Genomic DNA, 27,092 nt, shown 5'->3' on the forward strand with positions numbered 1-27,092 from the left:
TGGGAGATTCCAGCAAAGGCGCCGCTCCTGCGGGCCTGTGTGCCGGCGGGAACTCCATTACCCAGAAAGCTATGCGCTGAGCGGCAGCGAAGAACACCCAATGAACATCCAGACTTTCGGCATTTCCGGGAGGGCGCACTGGGTGAAGGCGAGACTTCCTGTATTTTGTGGCGGTCATTTTGGCAGTCCTCGGGGTCAGAGCGCAGAGTCTGTATTGGGGAGACAGACAGAGGAGGCGCGGGAAGAGGCTTTGTCCCCAGTGACTAGAGGCGGTTCTATAGTCGGGCACATCGCCGCTTGCGGGGCCGGTCTGGAGACGTTGGTGCCCGGTCCGTTCGGGACGCTCGGCTGTCCCCTCTCTGCCCCGGCTTGTGGCTCAGGTGGCGGCGGCGGCGCCGAGGGACCCGCCTCAGGTAAACGCTCGTTCTGCGGGTCCTCACCGCCCTCGCCCCAACAGACACTAAAGCCTCGAGTGCGGGGCGCCTGCTCTCGTTCCCGCAGCCCAGGCCCCGGTGTCCAGGACGGTGAGGTGGCCGTGTGTGGGGCCCTGTTTCTGACAGACGGTGTGATGGCGCGTGGCAGAGGGTCACAGGTGGAGGCACCGGCAGGTGCAAAGGCTGGGAGGTCGGATTGAGCCGGGAGGATTGGGGAAAACTGGGGTCCGTGTTGCTTCTGCAGGGAACAAAGTGTGGGTAGAGTCGCACCTGCAGTGACAGGCTGAGGAGTTGTACCTTCCTTCTTAGGGCTCTTGGAGCCATGGAAATTTTTGCGTAAAAGGGACATGATCTAAGTTAAGTTGAAAAAATCCCCAGAGTCTGTTCAGTGGAAGCACAAATTGTAGGGCTGCTGAGGACATTGCGGCAGAGGGTGTTTGGGGTTTTTTCCCCAAGGACACAAAACTGCTGAGAGTCAATACAGAGGTTAGATGGTCGGTCCGAGATTACCTGGCTCTGGTGACTCCCAGGGGTGCAGGGAAGGCCTGAGCCCCTGGTAGGATGCCATGCTCACATCCCTCTAAGACCTGCCTCTTCCCACAGGTTTCCATGGCTGCGGAAGTGCTTTTGGAACCTAATCAGGTAAGTGGCGGTTTCGTCCTCCCTCACTGGTCCCAACCCCTATTTCCTCCAAATTTGTGGCGTCATGAGACTTGTCACCTGCCATTTTCCCAACCTTTCGGTGTGGGGACCTTAGAGAATACTAGCTCAGGGTCCTGAGTTGAGTGCAGGGGTTTGATGGAGGGGTTCCCATTTCAGGCCACCAATGGAAAGAGATGTAGAAGCTTATCACTAAAACGGGAAGTGCTTGGAGGTGAGGCTAAGCTGGTTTAGGGAATTGCAGGTCTCCTTCCTTTCTGGTGAGAACAAACTGGGTGTGGGGAGGAAGAGTCAGACTTGGAATGACTGCCTGTGAGGTTAGGCATCTTTTCTGCAGGCAGTGGGAGGTCTGGATCAGATGAGGGAGGTGTACGCATCTAGGTCTTAACAGGCCCCATGTGGTTGCAGAGTGGACAGCAGAGTGAACACAGTGCTGGGAGTATGAGAAGACAGCAGACACCAATGGCACCAGGATCTGGGACCTCCTCTGAGATCTTAGGATGAGGATGGACATGGGGTAGATGTGTGAGGAGATAGATTGTGGGTCTTCAGAAGTGAGGCTGTTGATGATTTCATCTGTCTCTGTCCTAGCAGGGAAGTGTGACCTTTGAGGATGTGGCCTTGTATTTCTCCTGGGAGGAATGGGCTCTCCTTGATGAGGCTCAGAGATGCCTGTACCACGATGTGATGCTGGAGAATTTTGCACTTACATCTTCATTGGGTAAGCTCTTACACCTGCCCCTATGCCCTGGGCAAGGCTTGGCCTTCCTCTTTTCTCCAGGGTCAAGTATGTCTCCATCTAAACCATGGGTACTGCTTCCTTTCCCAGTTGCCTGGGTATGTGCTGTGGTTCAAGGGTTGAGCTGAGTGCATGTCTACTTCTCATCCTTATCACTCCAGCACCTCCTGCCCCGAAGCTTCACAGGGAAGGATTAGGTATCGCTGTTCTTTAGTCAGCCTAATGGATCCCACCTGTCATGCCCTCTCTCTCGCTGGGTGACTGTCTAGTTCTATGGCACCCTAGTATTGCTCCCTTCCTGTACCTCACATTTATTTGTTCCTGACTGTGCCTGGAAGTGTAGTCACTTATATAGTCACTGCTTACACAGATGATCTTGAGAGGTCCTTTCCTTAAGTTCGTTTTACTTTATTTTTTAAAGGTTTATATTTCTTTTTCTTTTTTTAAATATTTAATTAATTTATTTATTTATCTTGTATTTTTTTTTTGGCTACACCTGGTCTTTGTTGTGTCATGCGGGATCTTCACTACAGTGCACGGGCTCTTCGTTGTGGCACGTGGGCTTCTCTCTAGTTGTGGCTTGCAGATTTTCTCTCTCTAGTTGTGGCACCCGGGCTCCAGAGCACGTGGGCTCTGCAGTTGTGGCGGGTGGACTCCAGAGCGTGTGGGCTCTGTAGTTGAGATGCACGGGCTTAGTTGCCCTGCAGCATGTGGGATCTTAGTTCCCCAACCAGGGATCCAACCCATGTCCCCTGCATTGTAAGGCGGATTCTTTACCACTGGACCACCAGGGAAGTCTCTTTATTTTATTTTAGTTGTGGCAAAATATACAAAACAAAATATTTACATTTCTAAGTGGCATTTAGTACCCTCTCATTGTGCAACCATCAGTCATGCATCCACAGAACTTTTTCATCTTCAGACAAACTCTGTTCCCCTTAATCAGTAACTTCCCTCATCTACTGATAACCACCATTCTACTTTCTGTAAATATGAATTTTCCTATTATGAGTATCCCATGTGTGTGGAATCAGACAGTAGTTCTCCTTTGATGTCCGGCCTACTTTACTTAGCATAGTATCTTAAAGGTTCATCTATGTTGTAGTATGTTTGCTTCCTTTTTATGACTGAATAACATTGTATATACCTCGTTTTGTTTACCCATTATTCTATCGGTAGACAGTTGGGTGATTTTGCCTTTGGCTCTTGTGAATTATGATGTTATGAACATGGGTGTGCAGATATCTTTTAGTGTCCCTGCTTCAGTTCTTTTTGAGTATATACCCAGAATCAGAATTGCTGCATTTTATGATAATTCTTTTTTAAATTTTTTGAAGAATCACCATACTGTTTTCCATAGCAGCTTCACAAAGGTTCCAATTTCTCCCATGCTTGCCTACACTTCTTTTCTGTTTTTTTTGAGTAATAACCATCCTAAGTAATGTGAAGTGGTATCTCATTGTATTTTGATTTGCATTTCCCTGACAGCCTAGTGATGTTGAGCATCTTTTCATGCACTTATTGCCCATTTGTATATCTTCTTTGGAGAAATGTCTGTTCAAGTCTTTTGCCAATTTTTGAATCAAGTTGCTTGGATTTTTTGTTCTTGAGTTTTAGGAATTCTCTATATATTCTGAATGTTAACCCTTCATCTGATAGGTGATTTGCAGATATTTTCTCCTATTCTATGAGTTGCCATTTATTATGTTCATACTATCCTTTGATGAACTAAAGGTTTTCATTTTGATAAAATCCAGTTTGTATTTCTTTCGTTCCTTGTGAATTTGTCGTATCCAAGGAATCATTGCCAAATGTGGTGTCATGAAGCTTTTCCACTATGTTTTCTTAAAGAGTTTTATAGTTGTAGCTCTTAAGATCTTTGATGCATTTTTAGTTAATTTATGTACCCGGTATCCATCCAACCTCCTTCTTATGCATGTGTATATTCAGTTTTCCCAGCATCATGTCTGTCCTTCCCCATTGAATGTTCTTGGCCTCCTTGTTGAAAATCATTTGACTGCATATGCGAGAGTTTATTTCTGAGCTCTTTATTCTATCCCATTGGTCTATATGTCTGCCTTGATTCCAGTATCACACTGTTTTGATTACTGTAGGTTTTCAGTAATATTTGAAATTTAGAATTGTGACTCTTCCACCTTTGTTGTTCTTTTTCAATATTGTTTTGGCAATTTGGTGTCCCTTGAGATTGCATATGAATTTTAGGATGAATTTTTCTATTACTGCAGAAAACATCATGGGAATTTTGATAGGAATTGCATTGAATATGTAGATGGCTTGGAGAGTATTGACATCTTCACAGTGTTAAGTCTTCCAGCCTATGAGTATAGAAATCTTTCCATTTATTGTCTGTAATTTTTTTTAGCTGTGTTTTGTACTTTTTACTGTACAAATCTTACTTCCTTGGTTAAGTTTATTTCTAATTATTTTATACTTTTGACACGTACTTTTTTTTTTTTTTGGTTGTGCCAAATCTTAGTTGTGGCTGGTGGGCTCCTTAGATGTGGCATGCGAACTCTTAGTTGCAGCGTGCACATGGGATCTAGTTCCCTGACCAGGGATTCAACCCACGTCCCCTGCATTGGGAGGTGAATTCTTAACCACTGCACCACCAGGGAAGTCCCTTGACAGGTACTTTTATATGTGGAATTGTTTTCTTAGTTCCCCGTTCAGATTGTTCATTGTTAATGTATCGAAATATAACTGATTTTTTTCATTTTGTATTTATATCTTCTTCCTTTGCAAACTTCAATTATTCTAACAGTTTTATGGTGGAATCTTTAAGATGTCATGAGCTGTAGTGAGTTTTACTTCTTCCTTTCTCTTTTGGATGCCTATTTGTCTTTCTTGCCTAATTGCTCTGTCTAGAATTTCTAATACTGTGTTGAATGGTAGTGGTGAAAGCTGGCATTCTTTTCTTGTTAGTGATCTTGGAGGAATAGTTTTCAGTCTTTTACCATTGAGTTTAATGTTTGCTGTGTGTTTTAATTTTTTTGCTTCCATTATGTTAAGCTAGTTTCCTTCTATATATAATTTGTTGAGTATTTTCATCATAAAAGGGTGATAAATTTTGTCAGATGGTTTTTGTACATTGAGGTGATAATAAGTTTTTTTCTTACTGTTAAAATGACATATTACCTGATTAATTTTGTATGTTGAACCATCCTGGCATTCTAGAAATAAATCCCAGGTGTTTATGGTGTATAATCTTTTTACTATGCTGCTGAATACAGTTTGCTAGTATTTTGTTGATTAATTTTGCACCAATAGTCATCAAATATATTGCCCTGTAGGTTTCTTTTAGTGTCTTTGCCTGTTTTTTTTATATCAGGGTAATAGTAACAGCTGCAGTTGACCTAAATTAAAGCAATTTTGCATTGCAAAGTAGTTACATCAGATTGATTCTACCATTGTAGTTTCTGTCCAGGTGGGAAAATACCTGGTTTTACTACTCTGCCACCTTCCCTTTAGCTGTGCCCATGGGTACTTCTTGTAATATTTGAAATATCTTTCCTGTGATCTGTTGTGTCTGAGTTGTCTGGGACAGTATTGGCTACTGACTTCTCCTGTTCTTCCCTTAGGATTTGTATCATCCATCTCTCATGCAGTAGCTCAGCTGGGGTTAGAGGAAGAGTCCTCTGTGCTTCCCAGGATGGATATGATCCCATTCTCCACAAGATGGGCCCAGATGGGGCCTGACCCCGATAAATGGCAGTTGGGGGAAGACATGACTTCAGGGCTTGGTTCATATCAATCATATCAAGAACCTGTCCTGTTTTAATTTTGTTTTGGTGATGCCATCACCAGTGGCCACACTTCACCTCCATCTTTCCTTCTCCATTCTTAACACTTCGCTGACTTGTCATGTCTAATACTAGTCATTTGTATTCTGACTCCAGCTGAGACTATTCCCCACCTCTCTGGACTGTTTACCTCACTGATTCCTCACACTCTTCCCTCCTCAGTGCTTTACAATTTTGTAGTGTCCTAAAGAGTGCACGTGTCTAATAATCCTTAAACACCTGTTACCTTTTTTCAGTCAGATATTTTTGGGCCTGAACAAGACTTCTGAACAGCATCACATGTCATCAGCAGATATAATCCTGCTAAAAGCCATTGACAGGACTTCCCTGGCAGTGCAGTGACTAAGACTCCACGCTTCCACTGTAGTGGTCACGGGTTCGATCCCTGGTTGGGGAACTAACATCCTGCATGCTGCATGGCACGGCCAAAAGAAGAAAAGCTGTTGACAGAAGAATAAGTTGTAGAACATGCCTTTCTCCTGGGCCACACCCTTTACTCATGTCCTATGCCTAGTGAGGCCTGCACCATCCTGTGACCTTAGGGACCCAGTAGGGCACAGCAGTTGTTTCCTCAAGCTGACCCCAACTTCCTTTTCCTGAAAACAGTTTCATGGACTGATTCTTTGATGTGTCAATTTACATTTGTGATGATTTTGCCCCCTCTCAATAAGGTTAACATGTACTTCATCATCACTTCTTTACTTTCAGGCTGTTGGCATGGAGTAGAAGATAAGGAAGCACTTTCTCAACAGAGCATTTCTGTAGATGGAGTGTCACAGATCAGGACTCTCAAGGCAGGTTCATCTCCCCAGAAGGCCCAGCCCTTTGAGATGTGTGGCCCAATCTTGGGAGATACTTTGCACTTGCCTGATCACCAGGGAACACATCTTGGGCAGAAACCATACACTTGTGGGAATCGATTCTATTTCTCTGCCAACCTTCAACAGTATCAGGGGCAGCACATTGGAGAGATACACATCAGAAGTTCTGTGGACAGAGCCTTGTTTATAAAGAGCCACACAACCTATGTGTCAGGGAAATCCTTTTCCTGTAGGGAGATAGGGAAAGACTTCTTAGCCAGCACGAGATTTTTCCATCAACCAGTCACTCACACTGAAGAGAACCCAAACAACAATAATGAGTGTGAGGCTGTCTTTCACAGTGGAAAAATGCCTCACAACTGGGGAGAAGGCAGGAAAGCCTTTAGCTGCATAGACACACTTGTTGAGGACCAAGGAGTCCACACTAGAGAAGGGCTTTATAATTGCAGCAAATGTGGAAAAGCCTGTACCCAAAGATGGAACCTCATTGAGCACCAGAAAGTCCACACTGGAGAAAGGCCTTATAAATGCCATGAATGTGGGAAGTCCTTTACCCAAAGCTACAGCCTCAATAGCCATAGGAAAGCTCACACTGGAGAAAAACTTTATGAATACAGGGAATATGGAAAATCTTTTAGTCAAAGATCCAACCTCATTCAGCATCAGAGAGGTCACCCTGGAGAACGGCTTCATCAGTGTGATGAATGTGGAAAATCCTTTAGCCGAAGCTCCACTCTCATTCACCACAGGAGACTTCATACTGGAGAAAGACCTTATGAGTGCAGTAAGTGTGGGAAATCCTTTAAGCAAAGCTCCAGCCTCAGTTCACATCGGAAAGTCCACACAGGAGAAAGGCCTTATGAGTGTCAGGAGTGTGGAAAATCATTTAGCTGCAAATCTAACCTCATTATCCACCTGAGAGTTCACACTGGAGAAAAGCCTTATGAGTGTCAGGAATGTGGAAAATCCTTTAGCTGCAAATCTAACCTCATTAACCACCTGAGAGTTCACACTGGAGAAAGGCCTTATGATTGTGGAGAGTGTGGAAAATCCTTTAGTCAAAGATCCATCCTCATTCAACATCAGAGAATTCATACTGGAGAAAGGCCTTATGAATGCCATGAATGTGGGAAATCTTTTAGCCGAAAGTTTAGTCTCATTTACCACCAGAGAGTTCACACTGGAGAACGACCTCATCAGTGAAAAGAATGTGGAAAATCTTTTAGCTGCAAATCTAACTTCGTTGAACATGCCATAAATGGCTGTTGAACATGCCCCAACTGCCATTTATCTGAGAATTCACACTGGAGAAAGGCCTTGTGAGTGTGGAGACTGGAAAATCCTTTAGCCAAAGTTCCAGCCTCATTCAACATTAGAGAGTTCACAGTGGAAGGTGTCTTACGAGTGCAGTGAATGCAGGTAATCTGTTAGCTGCTAATCTGATCTCATTCAATACCAGAGCCTTCAGACTAGTGAAAAGCCGTAGATATGCTGGGATGTACAGTTCTAGTATAATTACACTGGAGGAGAGAAGTTGGGAGGGAACCATCTGCCTGAATTAAAGCCCATGTATCTGAAAGTCTGCAGTGGGAAGATTTCCCTAAAGTCCCAGGTATGTGATAATCTTTAAGGAACTGTGTTATAATTTCTTGCCTGCCCAGGACCCTTGCCAGCTTTATGTCAGTGCCATCTATGGGAGAATTCATTTCATCTCTATCACCTGGGAGGTCCACAGTGTGCAAAAGTTACCTCCCAACATACTCAGGGAAGCTGACCTCTGTCCCATCCCCATTTGCGGGGGAAGCAATGAGTAGTATTAGCTCTTATGGGGTCCTCATTCCCTTCTCATTTCCAAAGTAGGGTCTGGACCCGACCTAGTCTGGGCCCAGTGGACCCTGTCTGAGTTCTATTGGTGACTTGTCAGGGAGCACTGCATATTCAGGGACACGTTAGTTTCTGGTGACACTTCTCTTGGATTTTCCCAGCCTCCGAGTCACAAAGCTGGGAACTGCATGCCTCCTATTGCTCTGCATTTTTTAATAATAAAGTCATTAATGTTTAAGCCACCTTTGGTCTTGGGGTTCTATTCACTGTGTGAGGTGATCTGAAAACAACTGGGCTCTACCAGCATTAAGGACTGCACAGCTCTCATGGAGGTCCCATGCTTTGTGTGCCTCACATGTCAGTATGATTAAGAATATAGCTCTCTAGTGGGAAGCAGCCGCATAGCACAGGGAGATCAGCTCGGTGCTTTGTGACCGCCTGGAGGGGTGGGATAGGGAGGGTGGGAGGGAGGGAGACACAAGCGGGAAGAGATATGGGAATATATGTATATATATAACTGATTGATTTTGTTGTGAAGCTGAAACTAACATACCATTGTAAAGCAATTATACTCCAATAAAGATGTAAAAAAAAAAAAAAAAAAGAATATAGCTCTCGGGCTTCCCTGGTGACGCAGTGGTTGGGAGTTCGCTTGCCAGTGCAGGGGACGTGGGTTCGTGCCCCGGTCCGGGGGGATCCCACATGCCGCGGAGCGGCTGGGCCTGTGAGCCTTGGCCGCTGAGCCTGCGCATCTAGAGCCTGTGCTCTGCAACGGGAGAGGCCGCAGCGGTGAGAGGCCCGTGTACTGCAAAAAAAATAAAGAATATAGCTTTCTTTCTGGTTTTGGCCTAATGTACATTGTTACCCAGGGTCTCCTAGGAAAGACTGCAGGGTTTCAGAGTCCTAATTTGTGGACTGGGTATCAGGGTTTTTTGTGGGCTGAGAAAACACCCTGAGGAGCCAGGAAGTTATGACAGCCTCCAGTGCTTCTGATAACAACACAAATTGTTTTTCTTATTCACAGTAAATATCATATAATGCTCAGCAGTTATCCTGCAAAAGAACCACATGCCATGATCCCCAGAGTTCACTAGATAATGCCACTGTGAGACTAGGGCCAGGGGGAACCATCTTGGTAAAGAAACCCTGGAGCGGAGGAGAGTGCAGTGGAGTAGATGGAGTGTGCCCCTTCTAAAATTGCATCAACAAATTGACTGTGACTGTGCAATATCAGTGGGCACAGATGCCCAGAAATTCTCAGAACCTCCAGGCAAGTGTATCTTTTTTAGCTGAGGTCATTGTGAAAGAAAATAAGCTATTGTTTTTCTGGATTCCTATAGCCTCTCTTGGATGTTCAGCTAAAGGCCATTGCTACACAAAGAAACAAGCATAGAGCGAAAGGAGATCCCTTGGTCCAGGGTCCCCAACCCACTGGCCTCGGACCGGCACCGATCCTCGGACTACTAGGAAGCGGGCTGCACAGCAGGAGCTGAGTGGTGGGCGAGTGAGTGAAGCTTCATCTGCTGCTCCCCATTGCTCACGTTACCTCCTGAACCATCACACACCCCACCTCACCGCCCAAATCCCCTCCCCTGTCTGCTGAAAAATTGTCTTCCACAAAACCTGTCCCTGGTGCCAAAATGGTTGGGGACTGCTGCCTTAGTCCACAGTGTGGCTCTGTGACCAGCCAACATTCCTGTTAACTCAGGTGGGAAGGAATCTATTACTCATCAGTATTTGCTACCACTAAGGCAAGGCTGCTCCTCCAAGGTCATTAGAAAGAGAGGCAATATAGGATTGCCAGGCCTGATTTTCTGAAAAGAGTGGGATATCTATATTTTTCTTTTGAACCATTTTGTAAATTTTTATTCAGGTATAGTCAACATGCAATATACTGTATCTATTTGAAGTATACAATTTAAATTTTACATACATATAAACCCATGAAACCTCATCATAATCACAATAATGAACATGTCTCTCACCCCCAGTTTAACTCAGGCCCTTCTCCCCAGGCCCCCAAGCCATCATTTATTTACCTTTATTTATAATAGATTATTTTGTATTTTCTAGAATTTTATATGGTTTTATTCATAAAATGTTTACTTTTTTTTTTTTCTGGTTTCGTTCATGGTTCATAATTATTTTCAGATTCTTCAATGATCCATAGTAGTTCATTCTTTTTATTGCTGAGTAGTATCTTTTCTATACTTATACCATTTGTTTATTCATTTGTCTGGTTAAGAGAATTTGGGTTACTTCCAGTTTTGGCTATTGTGAGTAAAGGTGCTAGAACATTTGTGTGTAATTCTATGTGTATGTATGTATTTTCACTTGTCTTGTGTTAGTAACTCAAAGTATAATGCCTGAGTCATAGAATAGGTGAGTGTTTAACTTACAAAACTGCCAAATGGTGACCTAAAATTATGGTTTGCTTTTGTATACCCACCAGGTTTATGTAAAATGCTTCCACATTCTTACCAATTCTTGGTATTGTCAGTCTTTTGAATTTACACTTTTAGTAAGGAAGCAGTAGTTTTAGTTACATCTCCCTAAGGATTCATGGTGTTGAGCATTTTTTTCATGTGTTTATTTGCCATCTGTTTACCTTTTGGTAAAATATCTTTATATCTTATGCTTATTTTACTTTTTTATGTTGTGACTATTTCCCTTTTCATTAACAAGTAATACGCTCATTTTTCTTCCTCAATTTTTGTGCATTCTGTACAATGTAATTACCACATACACCATATACTTACAATTTTAATCTGCATTGTTCCTATATTCTTAAGTCTAGGCTTTCAATAATACAGTTAAGTCCTGGTTTGTAGTGTTTTCCAATTTCCCTGATATAAATACTCCCACCATGGCCAATTTCAAACTGCCAACATGATGTCACTGAACATGGAGTTGGGAAAAGTTGTCAGAGGTCCATCATTCTAACTCCGCCATACTATTCCAGTAGCTACAATAACCTGTAGGACACAGATGATAATAAAACATAATAAAATTATTAGGAAGTGACAGGTTTTGAATATTTGTTTCATGAAGGTATAATTGACGGAACATATAAACTGCATGTATTTAAGGTGTACATTTTGATGTTTTGATACATTCTTATACCCTGAAACCAAAATTTTCATTGGAAACAAAAGACAGTCTATTGATATAATAATGGCACTTATTCAGTTAAATTATTCAATTCACTACTTCAATTATGCAAGAAACAAAAGTAGAGCAGGCAAGATATTTCAAGTACAGGCAGTTCTTGAGGGAAAAAAACCCCCAAACTTTGAAAATGTTTTTCTCACAAAGGATCAGAAGGAATGCATATTAGGGAATTCTCTGGTGGTCCAGTGGTTAGGGCTCCACACTTCCGCTTCAGGGGGTGTGGGTTCTATCCCTGGTCTGTGAACTAAGATCCCGCATGCTACTCAGTATGGCCAAAAAAAAAAAAAAAATGTATAAATTAAAAGTTGAGATGCAGTTTTCCAGCATTTTATTTTGGAGTCAAAACCATACTGTTTTCAGTATGAATCCTCTAGTATTTTGTGTCTTTGTTCTTGTTGACAGAAAAGCCATAAGTAATCCAACATAATTCATAATAATTGGGGTTCTGTAAAGTGATTGGGGAATTTCAGTACATTTTAGAACAATCAGAGGAAGCACAGTTATAATTTAAAGTGCTATTAGCTCTAGACATTCTCAATATTATCACCCATATTTAACAGAGGAGCAGATTTTAGGTCCTAATTTCTAAAGTTTTCCAGTGCATATAAACTAGGATTTGTTGAAGACTCTTTCTCTCTGTCTATCTTTTTGTCTTTGTCACATACCAATTGTCCATATTTGGTGCATACTGTAATAATAAATATAATTAGCACTAATGTTTTGGGAAGAAAATAGTTGCCTATTGTCCACAGTTCTGGGGCAGGATCTTGAAGGGCATATCTCACGAGCTACAATCGTGCAGCTGTATACAGGCATCTGGCAGGGGCTAAAAGAGCACTATAGGAATGAATCAAACAGTCAGGAGGTCATATCGGGAGAGTGAGAACAGATGCTACTGTATGTAAGCAAATCCAAATGTTACGGAAAGGATCCTAACCATAATTGATTCGTTTCATACATATACAGGTAGGGAGGAAAGTGTGTGTGTTAAATTTATCCTCGTGTATTTACACGAACTTTTCCAAGTAAATTTAAACACGAAATAAAAAAAGGAATTAATAGACAAAAATAACACATTAAATGAGAAAATGATATGACCAGAAATCATGTTGAAGACATATCAAAAGAATATCTTTGACATACAGATCAGGTTCATTAACTTAAAGTGAGAAGTAACCAATTTTGTTTAGATCTGAGACACCACCATAGATGTTAATTGTCCTAGGAGGAATGGCATCTCATGGTGGATTACAGCTACATTGATCCCATCCATTGAGGCCCCTATACCTCACATAATTCAAATGAATGTGCCATTCAATCTTCACAGGCCAATACTTTGCTCTTACATGTATTCTAGCCAGTGCCTATTTTAACAGCCTCTCCTTTGCCTACATAGGAACTCAGTACTATACACCTTTACTTATTTGCCCATGGGATACCGCAACGGTTCAGCCATCACATACAACCTCAACTCACAAGAAATTAATTGGATCCAGCTGTCCCCACACACCCAAGTATGGCGCTACATTGATGACATCCCCTCGTGAGGGGATTTTCTAGACAATTGTGCAAGGCATACATTCATTGTTGTGCTTACAGAGAACAGATGGGCTACTGCCCCACACATTTCAGCTTCATGCCACCCCACTGGATTTCTTATCTTCATCCAGTGTGCCTAAGGGCTACTCTTGCTTATGTAGTTAAAGGGCAACTTTCCCTGGCCTTCCCTTTAAAATACCAACTCTAGGGACTTCCCTGGCGGTCCAGTGGTTTTTTAATTTAAAAAAATATATACTCCAGCCATTCAGGATGGTCACTATAAGGTCCTGACCAAAATTCCTGTTGGCAATATATTAATTCTTGGTTGCTCATGTCAAATGCTGTTTTCAAGATTTTAGCCCTCAAGGTCTATTGGTTTTATTTCCCTAAATACTTCTCACTTCTGCAGGCATATCCTCCTCCATATCAGACTTCCCTCTCTTTATGTGACTTGTAGTATCTGCATTTGGGGGCCACATATAACCTTTTGGCCTCCTGCCAAAAAAATTCTGTATCTTGATTGTGGTTGTGCCTACGTGATTCTACATATGATAAAACTGCATAGGGGCTTCCTTGGTGGTGCAGTGGTTGAGAGTCCACCTGCCGATGCAGGGGACGCGGGTTCGTGCCCTGGTCCGGGAAGATCCCACATGCCGCGGAGCGGCTGGGCCCGTGAGCCATGGCCACTGAGCTGGCGCATCCGCAGCCTCTGCTCTGCAACGGGAGAGGCCACAACAGCGGGAGGCCCGCGTAGCGCAAAACAAACAAACAAAAAAACAAAACAAAACAAAAAAACTGCATAGAACTACACACATACACACACACACGTAAAAACGGTGAACTGTGAAAAAGATACGAGGATTTAACCAATGTCAAATTCCTTGTTTTGATATTAAGGTTACATAAGTTGCTACCACAGAGGAAACTAAGTGAAAGATACTCTGTACTATACCTGCAACTTCCTGTGAATATACAGTTATTTCGGAATAAGACATTGAAAAAAACAAAACAACAGATCATGTGTCTTGTCTTGCTAAATCCCCACAACTTCCCAGAGTAGTAAGAATACAACCCAAATTTCTCATCATAGACTCCAAAATACATGCAGCAGCCCTTACCCCGCTCATCTCACTACCTACAAGTCTCCCGCTCCAGCCCTGCAGTCTTTCACTCTCTATACCAACAAGCCAAGCTCTCACTAACTTTGGGGTGTTAATACATGCTTTTCTCTTTGCAGGGAATTTTTCTTCACTTTCACACCTGGTTGGGGTCTTCATTGCACTGCGTAGCTGTACAGTTCAATGTCCCATTTTCCCACATTTACAGATGTGAATCCTGAGTACTGAGGAGAATGGACAGGACCAAGGTCAGCCAGTTGGTAAATGGCACAGCTCAGACGAATTAGAAAAACAGTGTGTCTCTAGAGTCCAAGCACTTAGCTACTAGCCCACACTCCTTGCTTCACATGTGAATTGAGAAAAGAATATACAAGGCCAAGCAATCCAGTTCCAAGCTTCATCTTTTTTATTATGAAGACAATAATATGTTCTCTTTAAAAAAATAACAAAATATATATGGAAATGCAAAAGGCTTATAATAGTCAAAGCACTTTCTATTTTCTTAGATAGAACAAATTTGGACTTTAAAGACCTGATTTCAAAACTTACTATGAAAAAAAAAACAACACTATGAAGCTATAGTAATGAGACCATGTGGTATTGGTGAAAGGATAGATAATGGAGCAATGGAAGAGTCCAGAAATAGAGCCACATGCATATAATTAATTTATTTTCAACAAAGTTGCCAAATTAAAAATGAAAGGATAATATTTTCAACAAATTATTCTGAAAAACTGTGATATCCTCACGCATAAAAGTAAAGAACCTCAACCCTTCCCTCAAAATATTCACAAGTGAACTCAAAATGGGCCATAAACCTTAATATAAGAGATAGAAATATATACCATCTTAAATATAACAGGAAGAATGCTCTTTGTTCTTGCTTTAGGCCAAGATTTCTTACATAGGAAAAAAACACAAACCATAAAAGAAAAATATGATAAACTAGACTTTAATAAAATTTAAATTTCTTACAGTTCAAAAGGTACTGATAAGGAAATGGAAAAAAATCTATCTATGGCCTAAGAAAAAATATTTTAAAAACCTATATCTGACAAAAGGCAGGTATACAGAACATATAATAAGGTAAACAACACTACTAAAAGAATAGGCAAAACATCTGAACACATTTCACTAAATATGATATATGAATCATAAGTAAGCACATGAAAATATTCAGTATTATTATTTAAGGAAATATGAATGAAAACCACAGTGAGGTCCCACTGCACACTCATTTTAATGGTAACATTAAAAGACTGAAAATATCTAGGTGTTGAAGATGTGAAGAAAAGTGGAACTCTCACACATTGCTGGTAGGAATGCAAAATAGTAAAAATAAATTTGGAAACACTGGCAGTTAATGAAGTTAATCATCCACTTCTTCCTAAGTATAACTATAAGAGAAATGGAAACCTGTGTCTACTGAACTATTTGTACGTATTGGCACTTTCCAGGAACTTTATTCTTCAAACCCAACAACTAGATAACAAAAACAAACATCCATCCACAGATGAATGGTTAAGAAATTGTTATATTTATAAATGGAATACTCCCCATCAATATTAAGGAATAAACTACTGATACAGGGGGAAAACCCCTCATCAATTTCAAAGCGTTATAGTAAGTATGGATGTGTGCATCATCTATATCAACAACAGCCTTAGAGAGACCAAAAGCCTTTCTACTGAGATTGGACGTTAACATCCAACAGGAAAACAAAAGAAAGACTGGGATCTGGCCCTCAGCTGCTCAGTTCTGATAGGCCACCGCAGGTGAAATAATGAAAGATTGGCTCCTCACCTTGAGACAGGCTGGGACCTGAGACATGAGACCCTTTACTGCAGTACTTGCCCCTGGACAAACGTCTTCTTGAAGAGCAGAATACAAAGAAACTCTAAGGGACTAAAAATATATGCATGAGAAGTTGGGGCAAATTATAAACAATAAGATATGAAAAGGCCAAAACCCAACTGCCACCTTTGAGGTGACTGCCTGCCAGGAGCAAAAGCAGTGTACTATGCATGATACCTGCACAGAACACCACCAAGGGGGCAGGCAGACCCACTAATCCGCTCCTGTTCTTCCCCCCATATAAAAGACCAGCTTGCCTCTTCGTGAGGAGAGAGCAAGTGCATCTATTATTTGTTTTTGCTCCCTCCTGCATGCAGCACAAGTCCCAATAAAGCCTTGCCTAAATTTCTCATCTGTCCTCTTATCAATTTCTTTTTATTTTTTAAATTATTTACTTATTTATTTGGTTTCCCCTGGTCTTATTGCAGCATGTGAACTCTTAGTTGCAGTATGCTTGTGGGATCTAGTTCCCTGACAAGGGATCGAACCCGGGCCACCTGCATTGGGAGCTCAGAGTCTTAACCACTGGACCATCAGGGAAGTCCCTGGCCTCTTAACCAATTTCTATTGATTAAAGAAGTCCAAGAGGGATTTCCCTGACGGCGCAGTGGCTAAGAATCCACCTGCCAATGCAGGGGACATTGGTTCCAACCCTGGTCCGGGAAGATCCTACATGCGGTGGAGCAACTAAGTCCGTCACAACTAATGAGCCTGTGCTCTAGAGCCCACAAGCCACAACTACTGAAGCCTACGCGCCTAGAGCCCATGCTCCACAGCAAGAGAAGCCACCACAATAAGCCCACGCACCGCAACTAAAAGTCCACACGCAGCAATGAATACCAACGCAGCCAAAAAAAAAAAAAAAAGGCAAAATTCCAAGAACCCAAGTCGGTAACTGTCTCTGAGCTATTCTAAATGGCTCAAGATTAAGGGCCACTGGGAGATGGGAGAGACCCTGCCGCACCCCCTCAAGTTAAATGAGCTGCGCCATTTCCTGAGTAGGAATCTTGCCTTTTTTTTTTTTTTTTAGATTTTTGTGTGCGTGTGTGTGCGTGTGTGTGTGTGTGATATTAGTTCCCCGACCAGGGATCGAATCCATGCCCTCAGAAGTGAGAGCGCAGACTCCTAACCACTGGACCTCCAGGGAATTCCCAGGACCCTTGCCTTCTTGCATTCTGGCCTCTTTACCACTCCTGCCAGCCTCTATACATATGCCCTCAGGTAACATCTTCATGGTGCCCCCAACAGCGGTCACCTGTGCCTCTGTCTTCTCGTCCCCTGACTCACCCACATGGGTCGTCCTGCCTCATCCCTAAACTTTGGCCACTTCCAACCATGCCCTTCAGAGCCCAGCAACTCAAGGATCTCGTGTCTGGGAATAAAGACGCAGACATAGAGATGAACTTGAGGACATGGGGAGGGGGAAAGGTAAGCTGGGACAAAGTGAGAGAGTAGCACTGACATATATACACTACCAAATGTAAAATAGACAGCTAGTGGGAAACAGCTGCATAGCACAGGGAGATCAGCTCGGTGCTTTGTGACGACCTAGAGGGGTGGGATAGGGAGGGTGGGAGGGAGACGCAAGACGGAGGGGATATGGGGATATTTGTATACATATAGCTGATTCACTTTGTTATATAGCAGAAACTAACATAACATTGTAAAGCAATTATACTCCAATAAAATTTTGGGGTTTTTTTGGTTTTTTTTTTGCGGTACGCGGGCCTCTCACTGTTGTGGCCTCTCCCGTTGCGGAGCAACAGGCTCCGGACGCGCAGGCTCAGCGGCCATGGCTCACGGGCACAGCAGCTCCGCGGCATGTGGGATCCTCCCGGACCGGGGCACGAACCCGTGTCCCCTGCATCGGCAGGCGGACTCTCAACCACTTCGCCACCAGGGAAGCCCAAAGATGTTTTTAAAAAAGTAAAAAAGGATAATTTAGGAGAAAAAAAAAAAGGATCTCATGTCTGCACCTGACTTTAGACCGCTGAACCCCATCCTCCCCCACCACCACCCCATGTCTCCTGCCCGGGCATCACATATTTTCCCCCTTTTTTGAAGAAAACTTGGATCCAGATCTTGGTGTTTCTAGTTCCATTTTCTTTATGTATCCCACAACTAGTATTTAATAGCAATAGGTGTTAGCCACTGTTTCAGAGGCATAAAGCAGAGAAAATCCCTTCCCACAGGTTGATCACAACTTTTGTTCTTTTATGCTTTCTATTTCATTCTCCTACCCTTGGCCATTTAGATGTCATCTTCAATCTGATCATCGGACTCACTGATTCATTCTTTAAATATCCCCATCCTCCTATGTATTCTACTCAGTCCTTTCTTTATCAATGTTTTCCATAACCAACATTTTCCCAATTTTTTGAAGCATATCTTCTTGCTCCTGTGGCTTTTTTCTTTCCTCATGTCCTGGATTATTTTATCCTCTTATTTTAATTTCTTTGTACTTCCAATTTTTTATACTATATAACATATGTTGCTTACTATGATTTTTGTGAGGTTGCGATTCTTCTTCCGTATCTAGTTACTTTTTCCTGGATGTATGAGTTGCTCTGTGTGTGTATGGAGGAATGGCCAAGGTCAGGCCAGATGCCCTGGCAGATGCAAGAGTATGAAATGAGGAGATGGGCCAGGGAAGGGAGCCCAGTTTTCACCACACTAGGCAACCAGGATCATCTGTTTTCATCTTAACTTAGCCAGGGTGGAGGCGTTTCCTGAGCTGTCATCCCAAAAGTCTGCGGGATGAGAGGGGATGGCCTGACAGCCCAGGGGCAGCTGATCTGCCTGACCTCTCCTCAGACCCCTCTTGCCAGATATCACGGTCTGTTCCAGCACCACAGTCTGAAGCTAGTACAGCTCGTAATGACTGAACTGAGGCCATGTAGGTGGTAACTGAAACCGCTTTTCTGTGTGTGTGTGTGTGTGTGTGTGTGTGTGTGTGTGTGTGTGAATTGGCAACGGGTTTCAGGATGGTAGGGAAGTGCACAAAATATGGAACACTTCCCTAATTTGTGTGTCATCCTTGTTCAGGGGCCATGCTAATCTTCTCTGTGTCTTTCCGATTTTATTACATGTGCTGCCGAAGCGAGTATGAAACCGCTTTTCTTTTTCTTTTTAATAAATTTCTTTATTCATTTATGTATTTATTTATTTATTTTTGACTGCGTTGGGTCTTCGTTACTGCACACAGGCTTTCTTTAGTTGCATCGAGTGGGGGCTGCTCTTCGTTGCAGTGAGCAGTCTTCTCATGGTGGTGGCTCCTCTTGTTGCGAAGCATGGGCTCTAGGCATGCGGGCTTCAGTAGTTGTGGTGCGTGAGCTCAGTAGTTGTGGCTCATGGGCTCTAGAGCGCAGGCTCGGTAGTTGTGGCATACAGGCTTAGTTGCTCCACGGCATGTGGGATCTTGCTGGACCAGGGTTTGAACCCGTGTCCCCTGCACTGTCAGGCGAATTCTTAACTACTGCACCACTAAGAAGTCCCTGATAATTTGGCTTTATTGAACTTTGTGAAACTGTGAGGCCACGGGGAGCGGCGAAGTTTTTTTTACCAGAGGCAGTCTGAGCCCTGCTGTAAGTAACTCGAAGCCACTGGGGAGCTTCCACAGAGGAGGCACGTGTCCAGGCTCGGTTATAACAGGGTCCCTATGATGGCTGCTTTGGGAATAGAAAGACTTGTGTGGGAATTCCCTGGCAGTCCAGTGGTTAGGACTCCGTGCTTTCAATGCCATGGCCCCGGCTTCAATCCCTGGTCAGGAACTAAGATCCTGCAAGCTTTGTGGCTCAGCCAAAAAAAAAAAAAGAAAAGAAAGGAAGGAAGACTACTGGGAGGAGGGGAAGCCAGTTAGGAGCTGACCTCATTAATCCAAGGGAAGGATGATGGGGCCTGGGCAGTGCAGGGTAAAACGTGATTTGATTCTGGATATAACTTGAAAGCAGATAATGTTAGGACTGCTGCAAAAGTCCCTTCTCTCCAAAAAACATTCCATCTGCTTCCCTATCTCTTCTCTGATCTTCCAGGTGGTCACTCACTCCACAAGAAGTCAGGAAACAGAAGTGCTGAGTTTTCCTAAAATCTCTTCCTCCTGCTTTCCCCCTAGTGAGTGTAAGACCCCACCCCTCCCACCACATTTTCAAACCAGAAGTCTCTCCCCATTTTAACCCCTTCCTCTAACTCAGTCCCCAAAAGTCCATCAAACATCATGTGCTTCCTTTATATAAAATAAGAACTGCTCTTTTCCTTCCCACTAAATGACCTTAGTTTCAGCCTCTACAATTTCTTTGTTGGATTAGAAACCCCTCCTTTGGGGTACTGGGGCACCCTCTGACTCACCAGACCCGATGCACAGGAGGAGAGAATCCCCCCACCCCCACCCCCGCATTGTGCCACAGGGCTTGAGGAATCTTTGTTCCCTGTGTCCTCAGCAGTGAAAGTGCAGAGTCCTAACCACTGGACCGTCAGGAAATTCCCAGGAGAGAATCTTAGCCTTGTTTTCTGCACTTGCAATCCACAAGTGTTGGAAAATTGGAAAGTGTTAACTTTGTATAAGACTCACATAGGACAAAATTTGACGTGAGATTAAACATTATATCCCCACTTAAGTGCGAATGTTGTTATATTTCACTGCAGGAATATGTGTGTTTGATTGTGGCCTATTGCCCCAGGCCCAGGGCTGTTATATAATACCATACTGAAAAGCTGGAGCTGCAGCTGATGAAGATTCCAACAGAGATTCCATCAACAGTTACACTTTATCCAATCACGTCTTTAAATGCATTATTGTCCCTGATCCTATAAAAGGGAGGAGCCTTGGGAAGGCACGTCAGATGAACCCAGTTCAGAAAGTGAGTCACACAGCAAGTCCTCAGCCTTCAGTTCAAGATTACCCAGTCTGAAGTTCAGTCTTCTGGAGGAGGTAAGTTTCCTATTTCGTGTGTGTGTGCAATTGTGTATGCGTGTATATTTATGCATAGCTGTGGGGAGAAAATTCCTAGGTACAAAGATATGGATGTCTCTCAGGCATGGGGGATCGTCGATTGTGAAAGCTGCTCTGGCTGTGCAAAATCTGGCCTGACTGAAGTAGACTTCTCCTAGGAATGTCTGTTAGTCTGGCATTGCTTTTTGTTAATTTTATGTTCTAGTAATTCATTTTTATTGCATCTTGTGGCAGTGGAGGTTCACGGCCGATTGAGATGATGGTGGGGCTGAAAATGAAAGGGTGTGTGTCAGTTACCAGTGAATGCTCCACGTGCTTCACATGTATCAATTCTTTTAGCTCCCATGGAAATTCTGAGCTGAGTGTCATTAGAGATCAGAGCCCCCATGACAAGGATGGAGGCCTGATGTGTAACGTGTCTGGGGCCACACAGCTTGTAAATGCCAGGCTCCAGGTTGAGAACATTGGCAGTCTGGGGGGTTTTTGTTGTGTTTTGTTTTTTATTGAGATATGATTGACATATAACATTGTATTAATTTCAGATGTACTGCATATGATACAATATTTGCATGTATTGGGAAATGATCACAGTAAGTCTAGTTAACATCCGTCAGCATTCATCATTACATTCCTTTTTCTTGTGATGAAAATTCAAAATATGGCAATTTCAAATTCCAAGGTCCTAGCCATAATAGTGCTCCGTGGCCTTGTTTGTGTGAAATTGAGTGCATGTCTGCAAATGTGACCATGTGGTCTGTGTGTGCCTGGGGTAGTCCAGAAAGAGAACCCATGGAACTTCCCTGGCCATCCAGTGGTTAAGACTCCACACTTCCAGTGCAGGGGGCACAGATTCGATCCCTTGTTGGGGAGCTAAACTCCCACATACTATGTGGTGTGGCAAAAAAATTATATATATATATATAGAGAGAGAGAGAGAGAGAACTCATGGGGAGTCCCAGGTGAAGGAGGAGGTATGGATTATACATAAAAAAGAAAAGCAATAGAGACCAGTATACCCGGATGTAGATAACCAGCCACAGTACCTAAGGTGGGGTGGGAAGGGTGAGGACAAGTCCAGGCAAAGCCTGGTGGAACCACGAAGGACTTAGTGCTTTTCCCTGAGAGCAAGAGGGAGCCATGGAGGGAATTAAGTGGAGCATGAGCTGAGCAGATTAACATTTTAAAAAGGTTGACTAAGGGCTTCCCTGGTGGCGCAGTGGTTGAGAGTCCCCCTGCCGATGCAGGGGACACAGGTTCGTGCCCCGGTCCAGGAAGGTCCCACATGCAGCAGAGCGGCTGGGCCCGTGAGCCATGGCCGCTGAGCCTGTGCGTCCGGAGCCTGTGCTCCGCAACCAGAGAGGCCACGACAGTGAGAGGCCCGCTTACCGCAAAAAAAAAAAAAAAAAAGTTTGACTAAATAGGTGTGATAAGTGGATTAGGAGAAGGCAAGGATGTGTTCAACTTTCTCCTATAGGGTTTTGCCTAGAATCATCTTTGCCTCATTCATTGATGAGATGAGGCGTGGCTAGTTTGATCAGATCAGCAGGTGAGGTTGACATAAAACATGACATCAGTTAACAGAAATTAATTAGGTATTTGGGAGCCCACATATCCCAACAAACACCCACATTTTCTGATTTTGTGGCACAATGTTTGCTTTTAAAAAAAATAACCCAACAAATCCAGGGACTTTCCTGGCAGTCCAGTGGTTAAAGCTCCAACTTCCAATGCAGGGGGCGTGGGTTCCATCCCTGGTCGGGGAACTAAGATCCCACATGCTGCGTGGCGCAGCCAAAAGAAAAAAACTCTGGGAATTCCCTGGTGGTCCAGACTCCGTGCTTTCACTTCCAAGGGTGTAGGTTCGATCCCTGGTTGGGGGAACTAGGATCCTGCAAGCTGCTTGGTGTGGACAAAAATAATAATAATAATAATACAAGTCTTTGAAATGTTGACTATATATAAAAAAAACCACACACACAAAAATAGAGCAATGATATAGAAAGAGGATTAAATCTTTTATCTGTTTGACATCCCAAGGGGTATGCCTGTGGTTGCCCAGATCATTGATTTGCAGTCTCAAATCAATATTGAATAATACAAACTCAGTTTCTCCTCTGAATCCTACACTCCAGTAGAAAAGGATAGGCAATACAAACAGCTCAATAGGGACTTCCCTGGTGGTGCAGTGGTTAAGAACCCTCCTGCCAATGCAGGGAACATGGGTTAGAGCCCTGGTCCGGGAAGATCCCACATGCCGTGGAGCTACTAAGCCCGTGCACCACAACTACTGAGCTTGTGCTCTGAAGCCCGCGTACCCATAGCCCGTGCTCCGCAACAAGAGAAGCCACCGCAGTGAGAAACCTGCGCACCGCAACGGAGAGTAGCCCCCGCTCGCCGCAAGTAGAGAAAGCCCATGTGCAGCAACAAAGACAAAACGCAGCCAAAAATAAATAAATAAATTTACTTTTAAAAAGAAAGAAACAGATCAATATAAAATTATAACTTTGATAAGATCAGTGAAGCAAAGACAAATGTTTTTCATAAGGAAGAGTAATTGGAGAAAAGAAAGAGGTGAAAGTAAAAGGAAAATTTCCTGAGGAATGTATCATTGGGCTGACACGGGGTGTAGCTGAGGTGGTTTTGCAGATGTTTGTGTCTGATGTACGAGTTTCTAACACAAGATGAAATCATGTATATGGATTCCAGCCTGTCCTATTTCATTCACTTTCTTGTCAATTGTTTGTCATATTTTGTTTTCTTATAATGACTGAAAGAACATCTTTGTACTAGATCGCCTTCGTTCAGTTAAATCATGTCCAATTACAACTTAAGACGCTATTTACTCTTTAAAATTGAACTTTTAAAATTGAAATGTAATGCACATACAGAAAAAAGGAAAAGTGAAAGTATATAGCTTGGTGGATTTTTACAGAGAAACACTCATGTGTAACTACCTCCAAGATCAAGAGGTAGACTATCGCCAGCTAAAATTGGAAGTACAGCATCACACGAACTCTCTTTAGTCCCAGGCAAACTGGCATGTGGTCGTCCTATGGAGCCCTCCATATGTACCTATCCCAGGATCTACTATTGTTTCCAAAATTTTAACCAACATCCTAAATAATATTGATAGTATTTATATGCTTTTCAATGAACATAAACAAGAAGAAACAAAATGTATTGTTTGGTGCCTGGATTATTTCATTTGACATTCTGTTTTGTGGTTATTCTATGTTGTTGCATGAAGAATTTCTTCTTATTGCTATCAAATATGCCTCTACATCAATTAATTGTAATCTGTCCCATTGAATGTTGGACATTTAGATTATTTACAGCATGGGAATATTATGAATTATGTTGATAGAAACATTATTGTATATGCCTTTGATGCACACGAGTATATTCTTCCGTTGAGTACATGCCGAGGAGTAAAATTGATGAGTCACAGGGAATGCATAAATACAGATTTAGCACATACTAGTCAAAGCATTTCCAACGTGAGTACTCACTAGCAGTGACTGAGAGTGCCAGGGGCTCCAATCCATGCCAATGCTAACTCTATTTTATTTTAGTGATTCTGGTAGTTATTTTGTAGCATGTTGTTGTAGTTTTATTTTGCATTTCTGGGATGACTGATGAGGTTACGCTTTTCTCCATTTGTGTATTCACCAAATGTCTAGTAGAATTCATCCGTGAACTCAACTGAACCTGAATTTTGTTTGTTTTTTTTCAATTATACCAGTGTTGTAATTTATTACATATCTCTTCTATTTCTAGCTTGCAGTTCTTAAACATCCACCAGTTGTTGAAAGAGATCCCCCAAGAAACAAGTCAGCAGAGCTTGAATCCCTGAAGTTGCGGTTCTCTGAGAATTCTTGTTAAGAATGGCTTTAGACCTCAGAATCTCCTTTCAAGATGAACCATCAAGGAAGGATCCTGTGTCAGATAATCTAGAGCTTAAACCCAGCCAAGGATCTGCCATCCAGGAGAGAGAGGGGATCTCTGAGTTCCAGAGCACTCAGCTCAGCTTATTTCAAAACAATAATAACTCAAGTGCAAGGCAGGAGCTGCAAAGACTCTATAAATTATTTCATTCATGGCTGCAGCCAGAAAAACACAGCAAGGATGAAATAATTTCTCGTTTGGTCCTGGAACAGTTTATGATCAATGGCCGCTGCGGTGACAGGTCCACTTTACAAGAGAAATGGAATGCAAGCGGCAGAAACCTGGAGAAATTCATGGAAGGTCTGACCGATGATGGCATGAAGCCACCTGGCTTAGTAAGTAGAGGGTTCTGACCCCCAGGGTGAGGGGAAAGGGGGTGTAAGGAATAAGTAGTCTGTTGGAGTTGCCTGGAAGTAGAGAAAGATGTTATTATAGATAGTAATCAGGCTTTGTTCACAGGTCCACGTCCACATGCAGGGACAGGAAGCCCTCTTTAGTGAGAATACACCCTTAAGAGAAGTCATTGTTCACTTCACAAAACAGTTGTCGACAGGAACTCCAGCAAGAGAGAAAATGGGGACACCTTTCTGGGTGCCTCAAGATACTTCCCTTGAAACAAGACAAAGTGAGTGGGGAAAGCCCAGAGACCAGAGGGATGATCTGTGTGGACTCTTTCTTGGGCATAACTTCACTGAGTCCCTTTTTCCCCCGCTACAGAATGTGAAGGTAAAGAAAATTGTGGCAACATTTCTTTGAAAACTTGTCAAGTAAATGACCGTATTACTAGTCCAAGCAATCAAATACCTTTCCTACTCATTATCCAAGAAGAGAACAGTCCGAGGCCTGAAGAAAGAGGTGTTTGTTTGGAGAATCCACTCAGCTCCAGAAGAGCAGGTCCAGACCCCTCCAGGTCCCAGGAAGGATCCCTGAAAGGACCCTCCTATCAAGATGTCCTTGTGGAGGTGGAACCAGAGTTTCTCTTCAAGCCAGACCAGGTCACCCTTGAGTCTGTTTCTACGCACCAGAGCACTGAGGGGAATTCTGCACATGGGGAACACCAAGAAAGATTCCACGGAGCCCCAAAAGTATACAAATGTGAGACGTGTCCCAAGATCTTTAGGTATTCCTCTCGGTTAAAAGTTCACCAGAAAAGACACAATAATGAGAGGACATATATTTGTGCTGAGTGTGGCAAAGGCTTCTTCCAGGCATCAGACCTACATGTGCATCAGAGGATTCATGCAGGAGAGAAGCCTTTCATGTGCAGCATGTGTGAAATGGCCTTCAACCACAAAACCAACCTTCGGGCTCACGAGAGAATCCACACGGGAGAGAAGCCCTATGTATGTTCCCTTTGCCAGAGACGCTTCCGCCAGTCCTCCACCTACCACCGCCACCTTAGGTTTCACCAGAAAATTGCCCTTAAAAGTGTTCCCTCCACACTAAAATCTCCCTTGGCTGTGGCCCCAATGTGATGTATATAAATTATGTATGTGCGTATGTTTATTTCCATAGTACTGCTCTATAGAATATACTTTATAAAAATAATTTAAAAAAGAAAAAATGTGGCAACTTCCCTGGCGGTCCAGTGGTTAAGACTCCACACTTCCACTGCAGGGGGCACAAGTTCCATCCCTGGTCCATGAACTAAGATCCCACATGCCTTGCAGCACGGCCAAAAGTAATAATAATTAAATAAGATTAAAAATTTAAAAAGGAAAGAAAATAAATTTTAAAAGACAGTTAAAAAAAAAAGAATGTAATTTCCTGATTGTATTTTCCATTTATTGTTTCACCCCTCCCCCCAAAAAAAATAAGTTTATGAAGAGCAGGGAATTTCTCAGTTTTGTTCACTAAAGTATCTCAGGTGTGTAGAAAACATCTGGTACATTTCAAATAACCAATAAATATCTGTTGAATAAATGAATGGATGTGTTATGTTGGTGTTTATTCTTTAAAATTTTGGCGTGTGTCCCACGTGAGAATGAAACGGAGCAGGACCCTATGGTCCTTGCCCCTCCACACACACCATGTCCTCAGCCTGCTTTTGTCTGTGGAAAAACTTTAGCAAAAGAATAAGTTTAATCAGAGAAGTGAGAAAATGCAGAAACAAAGGAAAACAGTCAAAGGAGACCAAATAATAACTGTTTAGTCATTAAGCAAAAATCAAGGATCTTTAGTTCCTCCTTAAGGACTATAGATAATATTCTGAGCCATA

The 27,092-nt window shown here is 42.8% G+C and overlaps 3 protein-coding genes and 1 non-coding gene across 8 annotated transcripts in view; 2 read left to right on the forward strand and 2 right to left on the reverse strand.

Annotated features, from left to right (window-relative positions):
- The window catches only part of LOC101284368 (zinc finger protein 211-like), a 274,839-nt gene that overhangs the window by 47,477 nt on the left and 200,270 nt on the right, over positions 1 to 27,092 (reverse strand). The gene's annotated exons all lie outside the window — the stretch shown is intronic.
- On the forward strand, positions 282 to 8,541 carry LOC117197933 (zinc finger protein 211-like). Its single transcript, XM_033411874.2, has 4 exons — positions 282 to 413; positions 1,038 to 1,076; positions 1,686 to 1,815; positions 6,363 to 8,541. Exons 2-4 carry the CDS (start codon positions 1,044 to 1,046, stop codon positions 7,676 to 7,678), a joined length of 1,479 nt encoding a protein of 492 aa, XP_033267765.1. The 5' UTR covers positions 282 to 413; positions 1,038 to 1,043; the 3' UTR covers positions 7,679 to 8,541.
- ZSCAN4 (zinc finger and SCAN domain containing 4) lies at positions 1,695 to 26,632 on the forward strand. Its single transcript, XM_049703324.1, has 5 exons — positions 1,695 to 1,815; positions 20,623 to 20,908; positions 24,707 to 25,209; positions 25,334 to 25,499; positions 25,592 to 26,632. Exons 3-5 carry the CDS (start codon positions 24,814 to 24,816, stop codon positions 26,347 to 26,349), a joined length of 1,320 nt encoding a protein of 439 aa, XP_049559281.1. The 5' UTR covers positions 1,695 to 1,815; positions 20,623 to 20,908; positions 24,707 to 24,813; the 3' UTR covers positions 26,350 to 26,632.
- Positions 18,982 to 19,088, reverse strand: LOC117197960 (U6 spliceosomal RNA). Its single transcript, XR_004478869.1, has one exon. It is a non-coding gene; the product is annotated as a U6 spliceosomal RNA (small nuclear RNA).

The sequence above is a fragment of the Orcinus orca genome, chromosome 20 (assembly GCF_937001465.1).
Source record: "Orcinus orca chromosome 20, mOrcOrc1.1, whole genome shotgun sequence".
In the NCBI taxonomy this organism is placed as follows: domain Eukaryota; kingdom Metazoa; phylum Chordata; class Mammalia; order Artiodactyla; family Delphinidae; genus Orcinus; species Orcinus orca.

What these genes read in the sequence shown, in the direction of transcription:
- LOC117197933 (XM_033411874.2), top strand. Translation starts at nt 1,044, where the DNA reads ATGGCTGCGGAAGTGCTTTTGGAACCTAATCAG. An exon ending in TGCTTTTGGAACCTAATCAG is followed by an intron (nt 1,077 to 1,685) that starts GTAAGTGGCGGT and finishes TCTCTGTCCTAG; the next exon opens with CAGGGAAGTGTGACCTTTGA. An exon ending in TGCACTTACATCTTCATTGG is followed by an intron (nt 1,816 to 6,362) that starts GTAAGCTCTTAC and finishes CTTTACTTTCAG; the next exon opens with GCTGTTGGCATGGAGTAGAA.
- ZSCAN4 (XM_049703324.1), top strand. Translation starts at nt 24,814, where the DNA reads ATGGCTTTAGACCTCAGAATCTCCTTTCAAGATGAACCATCAAGGAAG. An exon ending in GCATGAAGCCACCTGGCTTA is followed by an intron (nt 25,210 to 25,333) that starts GTAAGTAGAGGG and finishes CTTTGTTCACAG; the next exon opens with GTCCACGTCCACATGCAGGG. An exon ending in TTCCCTTGAAACAAGACAAA is followed by an intron (nt 25,500 to 25,591) that starts GTGAGTGGGGAA and finishes CCCCCGCTACAG; the next exon opens with AATGTGAAGGTAAAGAAAAT.